General features: G+C 44.3%; 1 protein-coding gene across 9 annotated transcripts in view; it reads left to right on the top strand.

The window, feature by feature from the left end:
* PSD3 (pleckstrin and Sec7 domain containing 3) overlaps positions 1 to 17,395 on the top strand; it is a 540,565-nt gene that overhangs the window by 124,805 nt on the left and 398,365 nt on the right. For 7 of the 9 annotated variants that reach the window (XR_014062388.1, XM_081521119.1, XM_081521121.1 and 4 more), the window contains one exon: positions 7,842 to 7,950. The exons of the other annotated variants lie outside the window; for them this stretch is intronic. Coding sequence is in view for 6 of the 7 variants with exons in the window: in XM_081521119.1 (XP_081377245.1) it covers positions 7,842 to 7,950 (109 nt within the window). In the remaining variant the exon portion in view is untranslated. The remainder of the gene's footprint in view (positions 1 to 7,841; positions 7,951 to 17,395) is intronic. 9 annotated transcript variants of the gene reach the window in all.

The following is a 17,395-nucleotide window of genomic DNA, read 5'->3' as shown; positions in this document are numbered from 1 at the left end:
GGCTTACTTTGGTAAGATTTTGGTGGATCATATATTTTCTTGTAGAAATTAATGCAGTGAATATATCATTAGTCTATAATAAAGGCTATTATTCCTAATATTTCATGTGCTAGTTAAGCTTAAATTACAGGCCAGATTTTTGACTTTCAGAATATTTGTATTTGCCCAGAGACACTTTTTTCTCCATACATGCAGTAATTTTCTATATACATACAGACATAAATGTATTTATTGGGTAAATGACTTATGCTTTGTATATAGAAACTAATGTATCTGATCGCTCACATACTTTTTTTGAGAAGAAAGTTATGGCTGGTTTTCTTACCTTAATCAAGAACAGTCTTTTATATTGCAAGACCCAGTTCTAGATATTACATGTTCCCCTAAAATACATAGCCAGCATCCAGGGGTGACTTTCTACTTAAGGGAAATAAAGCTATAGCAAACCAGGTGAGAAGATACTTACTCTTCATGATCCCCACCCTGAGTTCACAGTTAGCACCTATTTTTCCATCTTGTCAAAGTGCCAAATGACATGTTTTTTAAAAATTGGAGCGAATTTCATTTCATTTCAGAAATTAGTGGAAAATTTGAAATATCTGAAGATACCCCCGTGTTTCTGAAGCTTAGTTTTGGTGATGAGGCTGATACTTAGTTTTCATTTACGTAATTTGTGGTTATTTCTGCCAAGGTTTCAGGGCTTTTTTGAGGTTGCTGCGTTTATAAGGACTCAGCAAAAATATTTATGAACGCTCGCTGTGAGCCTGTAGTCTCTGACTGCTTTGCTACCTGCTGTGATTGTCTCAGTACCGAGCCTTCCTCCGCTGTGTGTTCCTGAGCCCACAGAGGAGCGTCTGTGAGGGCTGTCATTCAGAGTCTGCTTGATTTCCTCCCCGGGGTCCCGATTGGGCTGGGCTGACTTTGAAAGTTCTCTGTGGCTTTCCAGCTTTCCCTCTTGTCACCCAGCCTGAATCCCGACTTGCTGTCAGCGTGTGGAAGGTGAGACCTGTAGCAAGTAAGAACGTGTGTTCTGAGGCTTACCGTGTGTTTTTCTTTTTAAAACCTGGACCTTTGTGTTGTCTGTTTTGTTTATTAGCTTTAAAGATTATCAGGAGCACGTAGACCTGGAGCCTGAGAAGGGCGGGTAGGAGTCAGCAGAGGAATGAGAAGGCAGAAGGCAGACTTAGACCCCGGGGTCTGCACACCTGCCATCGAGGGTCTCACCCTCTGTCATTACCGATTATAAACTGGTGGGAAAGGCAGAGGGTGTGCTGTGAACATGTACTGTTTGATTGCTGGTTTTCTTTTAAATTCTTTCTTTGAAGTTCTCCAACACCTTAGTTACGTGGTGCCTTCGTGAAGAAGCAGTCAAGAAAACTTGATCCCTGTGTCTTATTTTAGTTTTATGGAGGCTGTGTTACAAATGAAGGTTTATCATCCTAGTTTCTTAGCCCCTGACTTTCTACATCACATAAAAAAAAAAAAAAGGCACTGTTCCCATTTGTAATAAATCATAATATATTGTGGATAAGCCAGGACAGGCTCAGTTCCTAGAAGGGGCATGTCGTCTTTCCGTTTGGATAGAAGACAACTGTAAGATGGGGCCCAAGAGGCAAATTATCAAGGGAAGAGTCCTTTGTGTTGGCCAACGCCTTGCTTGCATACCCTTCCCTCTGCTTTAGTTTTAGTTGCAGGCGGGGTGGGGACTCTGCGTCTCTGTGATGGAGCCTCCTCTCCCCCCGTCCCTGCCCTTCCCAGGGGAGTGTGTTTTCAGGAAGACAGCTGAGTAGGTGGGTAGCAGGTGGTGGGAAAATGAGAATGGGCCTCCAGGGGCTTTTAAACAGGCCATGGATTCAGCTCTTCCCTCTGCGCTCACACAGTTAAAGCAGGCTGACAGCAAGTCTGCCTGGTGATGAAGTGAGTCCTGCTCCCTGCACCTCCTCAGTCTTTTTCTTAGCCTGGTGGTCCATGCCTGTTTTGGCTTCTGGTTTGGATGCTCTTTCTAACCTTTCAGTTCAGTCGCTCAGTCGTGTCTGACTCTTTGTGACCCCATGAACCACAGCACGCCAGGCCTCCCTGTCCATCACCAGCTCCCGGAGTCTACTCAAACTCATGCCCATCGAGTCAGTGATGCTATCAAACCATCTCATCCTCTGTCATCCCCTTCTCCTCCCACCTTCAGTCTTTCCCAGCAGCAGTCTTTTCCATTGAGTCAGCTCTTCGCATCAGTATTGGAGTATTGGAGTTTCAGCTTCAACATCAGTCCTTCCAGTGAACATTCAGGACGGATTTCCTTTAGGATGGACGGGTTGGATCTCCTTGCAGTTTAACCTTTAGAAGGTTCTGTTGTCCCAGTTGTTTCTTGGCTGTTTCTGGCCTCTTTCTGCTCTTGAGGGTCTGCCAGTCCCACTTTTCTTTGATTACCTTTCCTGGCTTTTGGAATATCTATCCTGTTAGCTTATCAAGGGAGGAGGAGCTGGTTGTAGGGAATTGCAAATTACTTGGGCAATTACTTCCTCTGAAACACTGGCGTTTTTTCCACTTGCTTTTGTGTAGGCATATGTCAAATATATTTTTAAAGGGAAAAATGCTGCACGTGACAGGATTTGAACCTCTCGCTGTATAGCCTGGCAGGCTGAAGGAATGGATGATTTTGCTTGTTTGTCTTGCAGCTATACAACTCTCTTAATTATAGTGGAAGAGCAAAATATGTTTGAGTGAACTTCAGTTTAACAGAGGACAGTATAGGTGGAACAACAATTACTCATTAAGTCTTTGATTATTTCATTAGTAACTCATTTGTAAGTGAAAGCATCAGAGATATACTTATGGTAAACATGTCAGTGTGAACTCATGGCTTTTTATTAGATATAGAAATAAACATGGACTTCCCTGGTGGCTCAGACAGTAAAGCGTCTGCCTACAATGCAGGAGACCTAGGTTCAATCCCTGGGTAGGGAAGATCTCCTGGAGAAGGAAATGGCAACCCACTCCAGTATTCTTGCCTGGAAAATCCCATGGACGGAGAAGTCTGGTGGGCTACAGTCCATGGGGTCGCAAAGAGTTGGACACGACTGAGCGAATTCCCTTCCCAGGTGGCTCAGTGGTAAAGAATCTTCCTGCCAGCGTGCAAGTTTGGTCCTTGGCTCGGGAAGATCCCCTGGAGGAGATGGAAACCCACCCCAGGATTCTAGCCCGGACAGAGGAGCCTGGCTGGCTACAGTCCGTGGGGTCGAAAAGAGGCGGACATGACTGAGTGAATAAGCACATCAGTGTTTCTCTTGGATCGGAAATTGGTGATTATCATCAGTAACATCTTGAGACTTGGGTGATATTAGGTAAAAATTGTTTGTAGATTTGAAAAACTGCGTAAAACGTAAGGTTGAGATTTTTGTTTTGTCCTGTCCAATTAAAGGTGGACTGCTAACTTTAAATGTAGGTGGGACATGTTTTGGTGACCACATCATTGTAACTGGATCACAAGACAAAGATTTGTGTTATTCCTCTTAATGAAATACCTGTGAACGTGGCTCAGAAATGTGAAGAATTATTGTGCTTCAGAATTAGAAGGGGCCTTAGAGATGAATTTGAATAACTCTTTTTATGAATAGGGGAGCGGAAGTCTAAGACTGAATGTTAATGTGATTGAGTGAAGTCTCACTTGGGATTCAAGCCTGGACAGCTGACAGTCTGTTTGCTTAATGTTATTTCATTTCCTATCCTGCTTAATGACATTTATGTTTCTAAAATGGCTGTGATAAGGAATGTATATCATTCAGTTAGTAAAACAGAAGAAAAAGTAGTGCTGAGTACGTAAACTTCTTTGACCTGCAGAAATTGTTGTGGAGGTAGGCGGGTGAAGATTTGTAACCCTTGACGTGGGAGCAGGATATGTCAGTGGGGCACCGAGCTCTAAGAATAGCTCATGTAAGCCAAGTACGTTTTGTTTCAATGGGCAGGTCAGGGGAATGTTGGGTTCTGGGGTTCCCCACAATTGTCAGAGTATGTTGTGCTTAGTTAGAGGGGCGCCCTGGTTGGAGCATCCTTTTAACAGGTGTTTCTCTTCGGTGAGAGTCTGAGCGTGCTTTGAACACCACTTCACCTCCAGGCCTTAGCACAAGTGTGCCCTGTGGACCAGTATCAGCATTCTCTGGGAACTTTCTAGGAATGCAGTCTGAGGCCCCATCCCAGACCTGCGTGATCTCTATTTTAAGATTCCCAGGCAGTTCTTATATACAGTAAAGAATGAAAAACACTGGAACTGAGGCTAAGCGTGTTGCACAAGAGGAACCTCTCTTTGGAGAATAGTTCGCAGGCTTTTCGTTGAGAATGTGTCAGAAACTTACCTTCCTGGAATTTCTTAAAGCTGGTGCTTCGTCAGTGGCATCTCTTCCTATTTTCCAGCACCACAGTAATGGAGTTCTGTTTTATTTTTTTTCCTCATCAGGGTAGGTGGTTTCCCTTTTCTCCACATCCTTACCAACATTTATTATTTGTATTCTTTTTGGTGATGAAGGCCATTCTGACAGGTGTGAGGTGATACCTTGTTGTGGTTTTGATGTACATTTCCCTGATGTAGAAGTCAGCATTTTAAGATTTGATTTAATTGAAATTTTTTTAAATATAATTTTAATTTTATATCAGAATATGGTTGATTTGTAATGTTGTGTGAGTTTCAGGTGTATAGCAAAGTGATTCATTTATACATATGTCCATTTTTCTTTTATTTTTGGCTGCAATGCACAGCTTGTGGGATCTTAGTTCCCTGACCAGGAATTAAACCTGGGCCCTCGGCAGTGAAAGCACAGGGTCCTAGCCACTGGCCCCCCAGGGAACTCCCCACATAATCCATTGTTTCACAGAATCTTTTCCTAAGTAATAGAGTTTTTAAAATCTTCTTCTCTGTTGTTTCCCTGAGGTTGCCTAGGCCCAAATTCAGGCTATTGATAATGTTTTTTCTCTAGTCTCCCCCATTCTAACACCACCCAGCTGCTCAAGCCAGATTCCTAGGTATCATTCCCTGGGCCAGGGATTCTAGATTCAGGACCTGAATCTGGGATCCACAGTTCACTAGCTGTGTTGCCTTGGACACATGACTCACCCACTCGTGGCCTCCCTTTCTGTGGCTGTGAGGCTGGGACGGCAGTGTGCCCACCCCACAGGACCGACCTGAGCGTTACACAAGACACCTCATGTTCTGCATTGGAACAGCCTGGCCTGGAGTAAGTGGTTAGTAAATGTTAGCCTTACAGCTGTGCTTGGCTTCTTCCTTTCCCTTATTCCTTAAACCCAATTTATCAGAAAGTTTACATAGGTTCTTCCTACAAAATATGTTTCACATTTATCTACTTCTGTTTCCATTGCCATCATCTGGCTTGAAGCGCTCATAAATTCTAGTTTATACTTCCAACTGGTGTCTATGATTCCTCTTGACTTACTCCAATCTATTTGCCTTATTTGTTGTTCAGTCCTTCAGTCGTGTCCGGCTCTTTGTGACCACATGGACTGCAGCACGCCAGGCTTCCCTGTCCTTCACTATCTCCCAGAGTTTGCTCAAACTCATGTCCACTGAGTAGGTGATCTACTCCAACCGTCTCATCCTCTGTCATCCCCTTCTCCTCCTGCCCTCAATATTTCCCAGCATCAGGGTCTTTTCCAATGAGTTGATTCTTCCTATCAGGTGCCAAAGTATTGGAGCTTCAGCTTCAGCATCAGTCCTTCCAACGAATATTCAGAGTTGATTTCTTTCAGGTTGCCTGGTTTGACCTCCCTGCAGTCAAGGGACTCTCCCGAGTGTTCTCTAGCACCACAGTTCAAAAGCATCAATTCTTCAGCGCTCAGCCTTCTTTATGGTCCAACTTTCCTATCCGTACATGACTACTGGAAAAGCCATAGCTTTGACTATACGAACCTTTGTTGGCAAAGTGATGGAAAAATTTCCCTTATAACAACCATATAATTTTTTGAAAGTATAAGTGAATGATCTTTTGAAAACATTAATGAACCACCATGGGTCTAAAACCTTCCAGTGACCTCCTTTCAGGCCTCTCCTTGGCCTGCGCATCCTGTGGTTTTGGTCGCTGCCTCCTCTGCAGTGCTCGGTCCTCCTGTGCTGTTCCTGGTCCATCTCTCCACGTGCTCTGTGCTCCACACCTGCTGTTCTGTGACTGCGGTGGCCTCCCTCAGTTGTTGGGGTAACCTGGTGCTGTCATACTTAGAGGCCATTGTGTGTGACCCTCCCTCTACCTACATGTATGTTTCTGTCCTTTCCCGGCTCTCATCCTTCTCGTATCTGCAGGTATTGGTTCCTCAGAGAGCCTTTTCTAACCACCCCCGCGTAAATGAGGCCACCAGGTTCCTCCTTTATGAGTCTGAGGCTCCCTGAACACATCCAGAAGTTCATATTGCCTGTCCACTGGGAAAAGGAGAATTAACAGCCTGTGGTTATAAAACACGCAGCTCCAAGAGGGGCGTGCACCTTTTCCAGAAAGAATAGTTTTACATGTTGTGAACATTAAGTGATTATAGAGCTATTTTAAGAAACTGCTATCTTGAAACTGTTCGAGAAGGTCTTTGATGTTGGTATTCCAGGACAAAGAAGGTTGCCCACTGAAGCTGTCTGCAGAGGGTGAAGGTGCGCGCTAAGTCGCTCGGTTGTGTTTGACTCTTTTTGACCCCATGGACTGTAGCTCGCCAGGCTCCTTTGTCCACGGGATTCTCCGGGCAAGAATACTGGAGTGGGTTGCCATTTCCTCCTCCAGGGGATCTTCCTGCAGAGGGTGAGGAGGTATTCATAACCTAGCCATAGGCCTCCTCACTGCTGTCAGCCATTTCTGCTCCAAAGGATAAAACGGACATCATGAAACTCCCCTCTTTGAAGTAGCTGCCTGGTTTCTGATAAAACTCTTTATGCTCCTCTCTCCTAAAGTGAGTGGTCAGTTGTTGCTCGGACATGAGAAGGAAGATGTCTCAGAATTAGAAGACAGAGGTCAAGTGTGATAATATCTGTATCCTGGTTAATTTTTGAGTTCAGCATGAAGAGGCAGAAAGATGACTCCCTGATCGGCCTCAGTCTCATTTCTTTGTATTTTGAAATTGCTACCTTATTACTTATTTTTCATTAATTCTAGACCAGAGAAAGGAGGCACTCCTGAGTTTTGGCAGCTGCTTAATGCAGCCAGGAAGAGAGTGATGGGAATTGAGAATCATGATGTGAACCACTTTCAGTCACCTTGTAGTTTTTCTTTCAAATAAGGAACATTTAGGATTCCAGAGAGCACTGGGACAGATGCTTAAATTTAGGATAACAAGCATAAGTGGGATGCTTGGTACTCCTGTTTGCCTAAATTTAGGCAAAAAAGACCCAAATGTGGTTGCTTTTGGGGAAAGACTATTTTTTGTTGACATACTTTAGCAGAACCCATTCACAGAAATATTCCTGCTATGGGCATTCCTGTTATGGGCTGTGGGTGATGATAATCATTTGGAAAATGATGTGCCTAAAAATAAAATAGTTTTCTTATTGCAAAAAAGTTATTAATAACATATACTTAATTAAAAAAAAATTCTACCATACTTGTGCCCTCCCAATCAAGCCCAGACTTTTGAAGTTTCTCTTGTTCCCCTATAGATGTTTCTATGCTTCTCTTTTTATGTGCTGGTAACCTTGCTTGTATTCTGATTTATGTCCTGTTATGCTTTTCATGTTTCATTTTTAATGGCCATATAGTATTCTCTCCAGTGGATCTGTCATAACCATTCTCTTGTTGGTTGATTTGCTTTGCGATGTATTTTTTATGACGTATTTTTAATGATGTCTTTGTTTTGCTCTAATTTTGCAGGCAGAGACATTTGTTTGGGTTAACAATGCATCAGCACATTCCCAGAGTGTTGCCAAGGCCAAATATGAATTTTTATTTGGCAGATCTGAAGAGAAAACTCCAGATACTAGTAAGTGTTCCCCCGCCTTCCTCTTTCAGGTAATAGAGAGGGAGAGATATGAAAATTTCAAATCTCAGAAGCTGAGAATTCCTCAAAGCAAGAAGTGACTTGAAATCACCTACCACAGGCTACTAGAATCACATCCTGTATTTCTGAATTCTACGCTTCGAAAGATGTAGAATTATTTGATGAATAATGAAAGCAAACAGGTCTCACAGAGGCAGGAAGGCAGCGGTGCAGACGGAGAGGGGCTCACTCAGTCGTCGATGGGGAGGTGTTAGTCCTGGGAGCGAGGCAGCGAAGGGGTACTGCGTGCAGTTAAGACCCCAGGCTCTTTAGCGCGCCTTCTTCAGTGTGAACCTAGCCTGTAACTTATGAGATGCATGGCCCCGAGTGAGTTGTCTAAGCTCTTTTTGCCTCAGTTTTCTCAACTGTCAAGTGGGATTATAGCGATACATATCTCAGAATCCTTCTGAGGATTAAGTAGATTGATGCATGTAAAAATCTCAGAACCATACTTGGCATGTAATAAATACTTTACGAGTGTTTGCTGCCATTATTATTTATTGTGATCATCATCCTATTCCTGACCTTTGAAGCTGATGTTTAGAGAAAGTACAGTCCTTACTCTCCTCAGCTCCATCACTGTCTGATACTGATTTCTGTTTTGGGTAGAGAGGGAATCTGACCTATTGTAGCCATTGTTCAGTTGAAGAAGTCAAATGATAGCTATTCATTTAGAGTTATATGTTAGATAAGATTATATAATGGGCTCCATAATATCTGGAGATAGCAAGAATGCAGTGTATATTAATAATTCCTTTTACCTTAATAATGAATATTTGTTAGATATTTCAGTAGTTGGGGACTCGAAAGAAGTCTAAAACAGCTAAATTATTTTAAAAAAATTATTCTGTTTTTATTATGTAGCATAAATACCTGCTATTCTAGGTTTGAGGTTTGGGATACTTATTATTTCTCAGATGGGAAATACTGATTGTGATCACCCCAAGACTGTTTAGAACTCCTTTTTGGCATAGCCTTAACTTTTTGATTTTGTGCTGACTAAGCATTTTTTTCTTTTTAACTTTGATAGAACATTTTTTACCTCACTATACAGAGATAATATCAGACCTCTACATAGTCCTTTGGCTTATTGGTGGGTGAGTTTGGGTCTTCCTTACTCATAGGTTTTGAGTAGTTTTCCCAGTTTGTCACAGGTATATCAAAATGACATTTTAAACCTTCTGTTCCTTATTTGCCTTGGTAAAAATGGTTGATATTGTTAGTTTCTAGTGTGATGTGATGTTATTTTGCAGGGGTATTAGTATGCATGCATTTATTAAACACATCTATGTAATGAACACTCCTTTTGTGCTAGTCACCTGTGCTGGGCACTGTCAGGGTGCAGAGAAATAGAAGAGAGTCCTTGCCCCCTGGGGGCTAATTCTTTGTTCAGAGTGAAGCAGTGATCACTTCAGCTGTGCTGGTGAAGGCTTCATGGAATAGGTGGAAGCTGCACTGTTCTCCGAGAATGATTAGTATTCTGATTAATCGAGGTTTGGGGGAGGGCATTTCAGACTGGGGGAATGATGTGAGCAAGGGTGTGGTGGCACAAAATACAGATTGTTTGTGGAACAGAGAGGAAACTGGCCGGGTTGGTTTGCAAAGCTTATCAGTGAGAGATAGATTTAGAAAAATAACCATTTAGAGAGGGGCAGAATCATGGAGAGTGAAGAGTTTGCATTTCATTTTGGTATGCAGAGACAAAATGCCAAGTACTGTTTTAGAGAGATAAATCCAGATGATTGATCTGGAAATTGGAAGGGGCAGCAGAAACTGTTGCTTATTGTATCAGGGGTGTAAGATGCAAGTTTATGTTGACTTTTGAAAAGTACTTTTAAAAGTCTTCAGAAAGAAATGGCACATTTTTATCACTTCAAGAATACTCTTGAAGTTTCTTTATATTGACCGTTCATCTATCATCGAAACATGTCCCAAACTCAAAAGACCATAGGGGGACTTCCCTGGTGGTCCAGTGGTTGAGACTCTACCTGCCAATGCAGGAGACATGGATCCCATCTCTGGTCTGGGAAGATCCCACATGCTGCAGAGCTGCTAATCCCGTGCGCCACAACTACTGAACTTACATGCTGCAACTACTGAAGCCCATGCCCCCTAGAGCCCGAGCTCTGCAACGGGAGAAGCCACTGCAGTAAGAAGGCTGTGCACCACAGCTAGACAGTAGCCCTTGCTTGCAGCAGTGACAACCCAGAGCAGCCATAAATAAATAAGAAAAATTATTCTTTAAAAAAAGACCATAGGGAAAGGTAGTAGACAGAATAAGACAGTGATTTTATTTGAATTTGATTGATAGACATACCTTTTCCCGCTTGTTTTTTGTTTTTCCAAGTGGATTAAATAAGTGGCTAAAACTGTCTTAAGTGCTGCAGAAGCAGCCTGCTGGGGAAACGGAAACGCTGACAGTGCCTGCTGAATGCATCCCCGGTAACAGTCAGGCGGTCTCCAGTAGTGATGCAGCCAGGTCAGGGGAGGTCCGTTGGTTCAGGACCCCAGTGAGGCCCAAGGGAAGTGTCCCTGCTCTAGCACAGGGGGCTTAGGCTTTGTCACTCAGCCGAGAGTTCACGTGGGCTGTGGGTGGGAGGGTCCAGAGAACAGTTTAAGACAGTTTGCACAGTGTCACTTAATGCAGGGGTTTTGCATCTGTGACAAGAGTTTAGGGTGTTGGATGGGGTATGGGAGAACGTGTGAACAGTAGGAGGAGTCCCTTGGCTGGGAATTAAGATCTGGATTCTGTGATCTGTTTATCAATATAGTGAAAGAAGATAGTTGACCTTGCTTCTCTGGCATCTGTTCCCTGCCGCTTTCTGGGAGCTGGCGCAACTTCATGAGCTTTTCAAGGGTGAGGCCAGAGTGGATGATTGCTGAGAGGCTTTGGGCTACATGTGACATCCTTTGTGCTGTGGCTCAATGAGGGGTTGGGGGTGGGAGGTCACCCCAGAGGTTCCCCTGCTTCTATTCCCGTCAGCTGTTGGAATATTTGTGGAGCTGCCCTGAGCTGCAAGGACAGGAAGAAGAGGTGGCCAAGGAGCCCACCCGCGCCTCCCAGACTTCCCTGGTGTCGCTCGTCTTCTCGTACTGGATGCAGGGGCTTCGCTCAGCCAGTCACAAGGGCTCCACTCTGACAGGAGGGGCTTCAGTTTGGGAAAGTCCATTCTTTGCAGTGTTCCTGAAGCGGCATCAGATGGCCGAGGGCGGTCAGTCTTTTGGGGGAAAACCAGCGGGAGGAAATGCTTGAGAAGGTCTTTGAAGAAAAGGGAGACTGATTTTGGCCTGGGGGGAGGACAGGGGACTCGTGGAAGTGTGTGAAGAAGCGAGGGGCCTGTGAGATGCTGAGAGCTGAAGCGTCCAGCAGTTGGGAGGTGACCGAATGCAGTAAAATAGAGACATAGATGTGTGTGCGTTTCGATATCTCTGTCTGCGTGTATCAGATATGGGTGTGTGTGTTTGTATAAAGTTGTTTAGGTCAACAGCATGATCTGAAATGATCATAATGACTGTTGAAATCACTAGGGGTAGACAGCTGCTGACCTCTACGTGTGGGGTTTGCTTGCCCTGTGTCCCTTCCCGCTTGGCACTCACTTTGGACTTTTGTCACTGTGACAGGACAGTAACTGGGTCTCTCAAACTAAAATTGAGTATGTACTTACTGCTAAGGGAGAATTTTTTATGGGCACGACGGGGGGAGGTATTTAATTCAAGGACTAGCATGCCTTGAGCAACAAGATAACGGTTTAAAAAATGTGAGGGCTTCCCAGGTAGCTCAAACGGTAAAGAATCTGCCAGCAATGCAGAAGACCTGGGTTCAGTCCCTCAGTCAGGACGATCCCCTGGAGAAGGGAATGGCAACCCACTCCAGTATTCTTGCCTGGAGAATCCCATGGACAGAGGAGCTGGGTGGGTTACAGTCCATAGGGTCACACAGAGTTGGACACGACTGAGGTGACTAACACACACACACAGAATGTGATGAAATTAGGCACCCGGCTGCCACTGTTCACCCCCTTCTTTGAACTTCACCATTAGGCATAAGTGAGGCTGGGAGGCTGCTCAGGACAGCAGCAGGCCTGGCCAGGTGGAGCTGGACCTGGTGCCCCTTTGTTCCTTCTCGGGCAGTCCTGCACCCAAGGGTGCAACAGGTTCTCTGGCACAAGTGATACTGAAAGTCGCTCAGTCGTGTCCAACTCTTTGTGACCCCATAGACTATACAGTCCATGGAATTCTCCAGGCCAGAATACGGGAGTGGGTAGCCTTTCCCTTCTCCAGGGGATCTTCCCAACCCAGGGATTGAACTCAGGTCTCCCATGTTGCAGGCGGATTCTTTACCAGCTGAGCCACCAGGGAAGTCCTTGAAGATCTTGAAAGGTGGACCATATTTTGATATCATTTTAACCTAATTATAGATACCTCATGGCAGATTTCTAGGTTTTTCTTCAATTAGTTTATATATATATATATATATATAAAATTTTCCTGAAAGCTTGGAAAGAAGTTCAAGTATGAAGCTATAGGTCTGAGTTCTGTTAATAGTTAAACACCTCCCTCTGCTGGATAGAGTGTGTAACACATTTTAGTAGCAGTTCTCAAATTGTCAAGTGCTGTTTGCTTTTCCTGCTACAGATTTCTTTCAGATTTGTTCTGGAGGTCAATTAGTATGCCTTTGTTCTTTCTGCTTAATCTAATCTGAAAGTTTATAAAAATTCCAATGGTGTACAAATATACCTTAAATCTGTGGTATTTTAATCTCATTATGATGTTATGAAATTAAAGATTTGGAATTTTCATGGTAAAAACATTCATGTTTTTGAAATAGAAATATTAACCAGCTATATTCTCAGATGGACACGCTCTGATAATAATAATGCTTGAATATAAGATGCATTAAATAATATATGAAAGCTAGTCTGGTCTTTTTTTTTTCTCATATATAAATTTTGCAAAAACTTTTGAAGACCTCAGTACTGTTGTCGTAATTGAAAGACTAATATGGAAGATCCTAAATTGGCTGTTTCTGATAACTTTTTAGTTGTTGCCTCGTTTTGTCCTGTGTTAAATTATGACTGACAAAGTGAATGGGATATTTTCCTTAATTTTTTGGTTCAATCTTGAGTTCTGTGTTTTACGTGTGTATGTTGTGTGTGTGCTCAGTCACTCATTTGTGTCTGACTCTTTGTGATCCCATGGACTGTAGCCATGCTCCTCTTTCCATGAGATTTCCCAGGCAAGAATACTGGAGTGGGTTGCCATTTCCTTCTCCAGGGGATCTTACTGACCTAGGGATCGAATCTGCATCTCCTACATTGGCAGGTGGATTCTTTACCACTGAGCCACCTGGGAACACACACCCATTATGTAAAAGATACTCTGCCAGGAAATTTTTATATTGGTTTTTCTTTAACCCTCAGAAGAGTCCTCTGATGCTAGTTCTCCAACCCCCTTTATTTCACAGGTGAGGCTCAGTGAGGTTTAAATAATTTAACCTCAGGTAACACTTAAGTCATGGAACTGGCATGTCCATTTGAGCGTAACTTCAGAGCCCATGTCTTCCCACCCCATCCTATAGCATCACAAAGAATCAGAGTGTGATGTCCCTGTACCCCAATTGCTAGCCTACTGACTTCAGATGAAAGTGGACTGTGATTCTGACTTTGTCATTAATCAGTAATATGATATTGAGTAACTGACTCTTCTGGCTTCACTGTTTAAAAAATCTTTAAGCCATGGTCTTTGTGTTTCCCTTAGCATTGGGAAATGGGGTGATGGTGGTATGAATCCCTGCCCTACTCCAGTTAACCAAAGGCACCCCCTCTTTTTAAAAAATGTTTGTTTATTTTTGGCTGCGCTGGGTCTTCGTTGCTGTGCGAAGGCTTTCTCTGGTGGCAGTGAAGGAGGCTACCCTCTAGTTGCGGTGCTTTGGCTTCTCATTGCGGTAGCTTCTCGTTGTGGAGCATGGGCTTCAGAGTGTGGACTTTAGTAATTGTGGCACACTGGCTTAGTTGCCCCATAGCATATGAAATCTTCCTCAGCCAGGGATAGAACCCATGTCCCCTGCACTGGCTGGTGGATTCTTAATCACCAGGCCACAGGGAAGTCCAGCACCCCCCCTTTTACCTGTTTTACATATTGGGCTTCTATGGCAACATCATTTTGAAGGCATAGTTTTTCTGCTTAAAAAAATGAAGCTGTTGGTTGATAGGATTTCCTGCTCATTCTTTCTTTAGGGATGTCGATCAGCACAACAGCTCCTTGTAGTTTTCTTCTGGCAGGGAAAGCAGGTGTGGCCTGAGGCACTGGATTGCTTAGTAACTGCTCCTTTCGCTTGGCAGCATTAGGGCAATGAAGTTGGAGGAAAGCAGACTCCAGAAGAGCAGGGTACTGAAACGTCTACATTTTTTACCCACTGTAATCAGAGCACCCAGCTTGCCTCCTTTCCTTGCAGTGTAATTTTCAACAACCCACTTCCTACATTTCAGCAGAGGGAAATTAAAATGCGAGGAAGATGACAGAAGTAAAGAATACATAAAACACTGAAACATAAATTAAAATTTCTATTTGCTTTCAACATTGTAGAATTAGAGAAGGTTTCTTGGCAAGATGCAGAGTAACAGTGAGCAAGACCCGGTACCCTTTTCCATGGCTGCCTTGTCTGTGCCTCCCCCAAACATTTCTTTTCCTTATGTTCTTCATATATTGCAGTGTGCCGTCAGCCTTGGTTCACTGATAAGACAGTGGTGTCCTTGAGGCCAGGGTCAACTCTTAAACTTTTATTTCAGTGCATCAGGAACGTTGCAAACTGAAAAAATGTTTCCATTGGTTAAAAAGGGAGTAGGGACCACTCAGCGCATAGCCCAGCTCTACCGGGAAAAGCAGTTTAGAGAGCTACCCCTTCCAATGATGGATTGTTAAACATGTTAAGTATGGCCCCTCAGCTGTCCCTGCAACAGCTGTGTGGTGAACTCGGAGTTAGTCCTGTCAAAATGAATAGAATTGAGATTGAGACCCTGTTTTCATTTTCTGGTTAAAGAAAAAAAAAAAGATTAGAGACTTTGTTGTGGTGGGAAGTTCCCCAGAATTCTTTGGGAGCTGAGGTTTGTATAGGCTTGGGTCTTGTATCTAGATATAGTGGGGGAGAAGAGGAGGATCAGGAAATGAATTTTTCTTGTTTAATACATTTGGTTAATTTCTACAAATAGTTACTGAGCATTTGCTATGTACTCGACACTGCTAATTGCTGATTATGAAAAGCTAATGAACTTTACAGGCAAGATACATTCATACTTGGAGCCATTAAATAGAAGATGTGTGATTGAGTGCCAGATAGTTGGTGTGCATCTCAGGAGCCAGTGACTAACTCCACGCTAATGATCCTGCATGGAGACAGACATAGGCTCTTATCAGGGGGCAGACTGTTGAGGGCAGGAGCAGCCTGGGAGGTCAGGGTGTGTGGTCCTTCTACTGTGTACAGTAGAGGGAGAGCGCAGCAGGGCGTGACGGTGCGCGCAGAGGCTTCTGGGAGCGACGCTCGTTCGTTCTGTGCCTTGGTGAGGGCTCGCGCAGAGGCTTCTGGGAGCGACGCTTGTTCGTTCTGTGCCTTGGTGAGGGCGCGCGCAGAGGCTTCTGGGAGGGACGTTCGTTCGTTCTGCGCCTTGGTGAGGGCGTACGCAGAGGCTTCTGGGAGGGACGGTCCTTCATTCTGTGCCTTGGTGAGGGCGCGCGCAGAAGCTTCTGGGAGGGATGCTTGTTCATTCTGTGCCTTGGTGAGGGTGCGCGCAGAGGCTTCTGGGAGGGACGCTTGTTCGTTCTGTGCCTTAGTGAGGGCGCGCGCAGAGGCTTCTGGGAGGGACGTTCGTTCGTTCTGTGCCTTGGTGAGGGTGTGCGCAGAGGCTTCTGGGAGGGACGCTTGTTCATTCTGTGCCTTGGTGAGGGTGCGCGCAGAGGCTTCTGGGAGGGACGCTCGTTCGTTCTGTGGCTTGCAGGCTCGGTAGTGTTTGAATATATGGAAAGAATGGGGAGGATGTTCTGTTCTTGGGAGGAGATGAGAGTGAAGTTTTGGAGGACGGCGGAAAGGGGCTCGGATAAAGTGGATTAAGTGGTGATCGTGAAAGTGAAAGTCGCTCATTTGTGTCCGGCTCTTTATGACCCCACAGACTATACAGTCCATGGAATTTTCCAGGCCAGAATACTGGAGTGGGTAGCCTTTTCCTTCTCCACGGGATCTTCCCAACCCAAGGATTGAATCCAGGTCTCCCGCATTGCAGGCGGATTCTTTACCAGCTAAGCCACAAGAAATGCCCAGAATACTGGAATGGGTAGCCTATCCCTTCTCCAGCGGATCTTCCCAACCCAGGAATCGAACCGGGATCTCCTGCATTGCAGGCGGAGCTGTGATCGTGGAAGGCCTTAAATAAGTTCAGCAAGTCACCGCCATTGAAAGTGTATATCTTGAGAAGCTTTATATAACCCCTATCAACTTGACTGATGACCTCATTCTTTGGTAGGGGGTCCCCACTGTACCTTACAGTCTGTCTCTGTCATTGAACCAGTGATTCTGAAAGGCTCCAGTTTATGTACGGGTTTTTCTTTCACTAAATGTTATTGAGATCATACCTGGTTACCTTGATTGGAGTCTGGTTGCTTTGGCAATTCCAAATTCATAAATTTACCTGTTCAGAGTGGGTTATTACCTCTACAGACAGTTTGATTTTAACCGTTTTATAGTGTAATAGTAATGGTGTTACTGAGTCCAAGCTCGCTCCGCTCGCCGCACAACAGGCCAATAGAGAGGAGGTGTTGAAGCAAAGAAGAGACTTTAATCAGAGAGCAGCTGACGGAGAAGATGGCAGGCTAGCGCTTAAAATAACCATCTTATTGCGGTCTGGATGTCAGGTTCTTTTATAGATCAGAGGGAAAGAAGCAAAGACGAATTAAAGTTGGAAGCAGAATAGAGAGGGAGAGGCAGTGGGGAGGTAAAGTAAAAGAGTCTTCAGTCTTGCAAAACATCTCCAAGAGAATGGCCTGCCTTTGAAAAGGGTGTGTTAATCTCTTCTATTCACAGGTGGGTAGGGACAAGCTGTCTCTGAGCTGAAGAAAGGCTAAAACTTTAGTTTACATTCAAGCAGAGGGGCAGGATCCTCCAGGCAAGGCATTAAGTATGATTATAATAATAAAAGCAGCCAAAAGCAAGTTGAAGAAACAGTTTTCAACATGAAGTCAGAATTGAATTGCCTTCCTCCCTGCATCAATAGGGCGTGGCTGAGGGCAGACCTAAGAACCACCATTGCTACGTGTCTTTAACCTCCACCCGCACCTCCCCTTACCAGGTAACACTTATGTATACATACTGCTCAGTCATGTCCGACTCTTTGCGACCCCA

This window comes from Giraffa tippelskirchi, chromosome 8, assembly GCF_054371585.1.
Source record: "Giraffa tippelskirchi isolate mGirTip1 chromosome 8, T2T-mGirTip1v1.2.pri, whole genome shotgun sequence".
Taxonomy (NCBI): Eukaryota; Metazoa; Chordata; class Mammalia; order Artiodactyla; family Giraffidae; genus Giraffa; species Giraffa tippelskirchi.
Note: the sequence above shows the minus strand (reverse complement) of the source record. Positions and strands in the feature narration are given on the sequence as shown.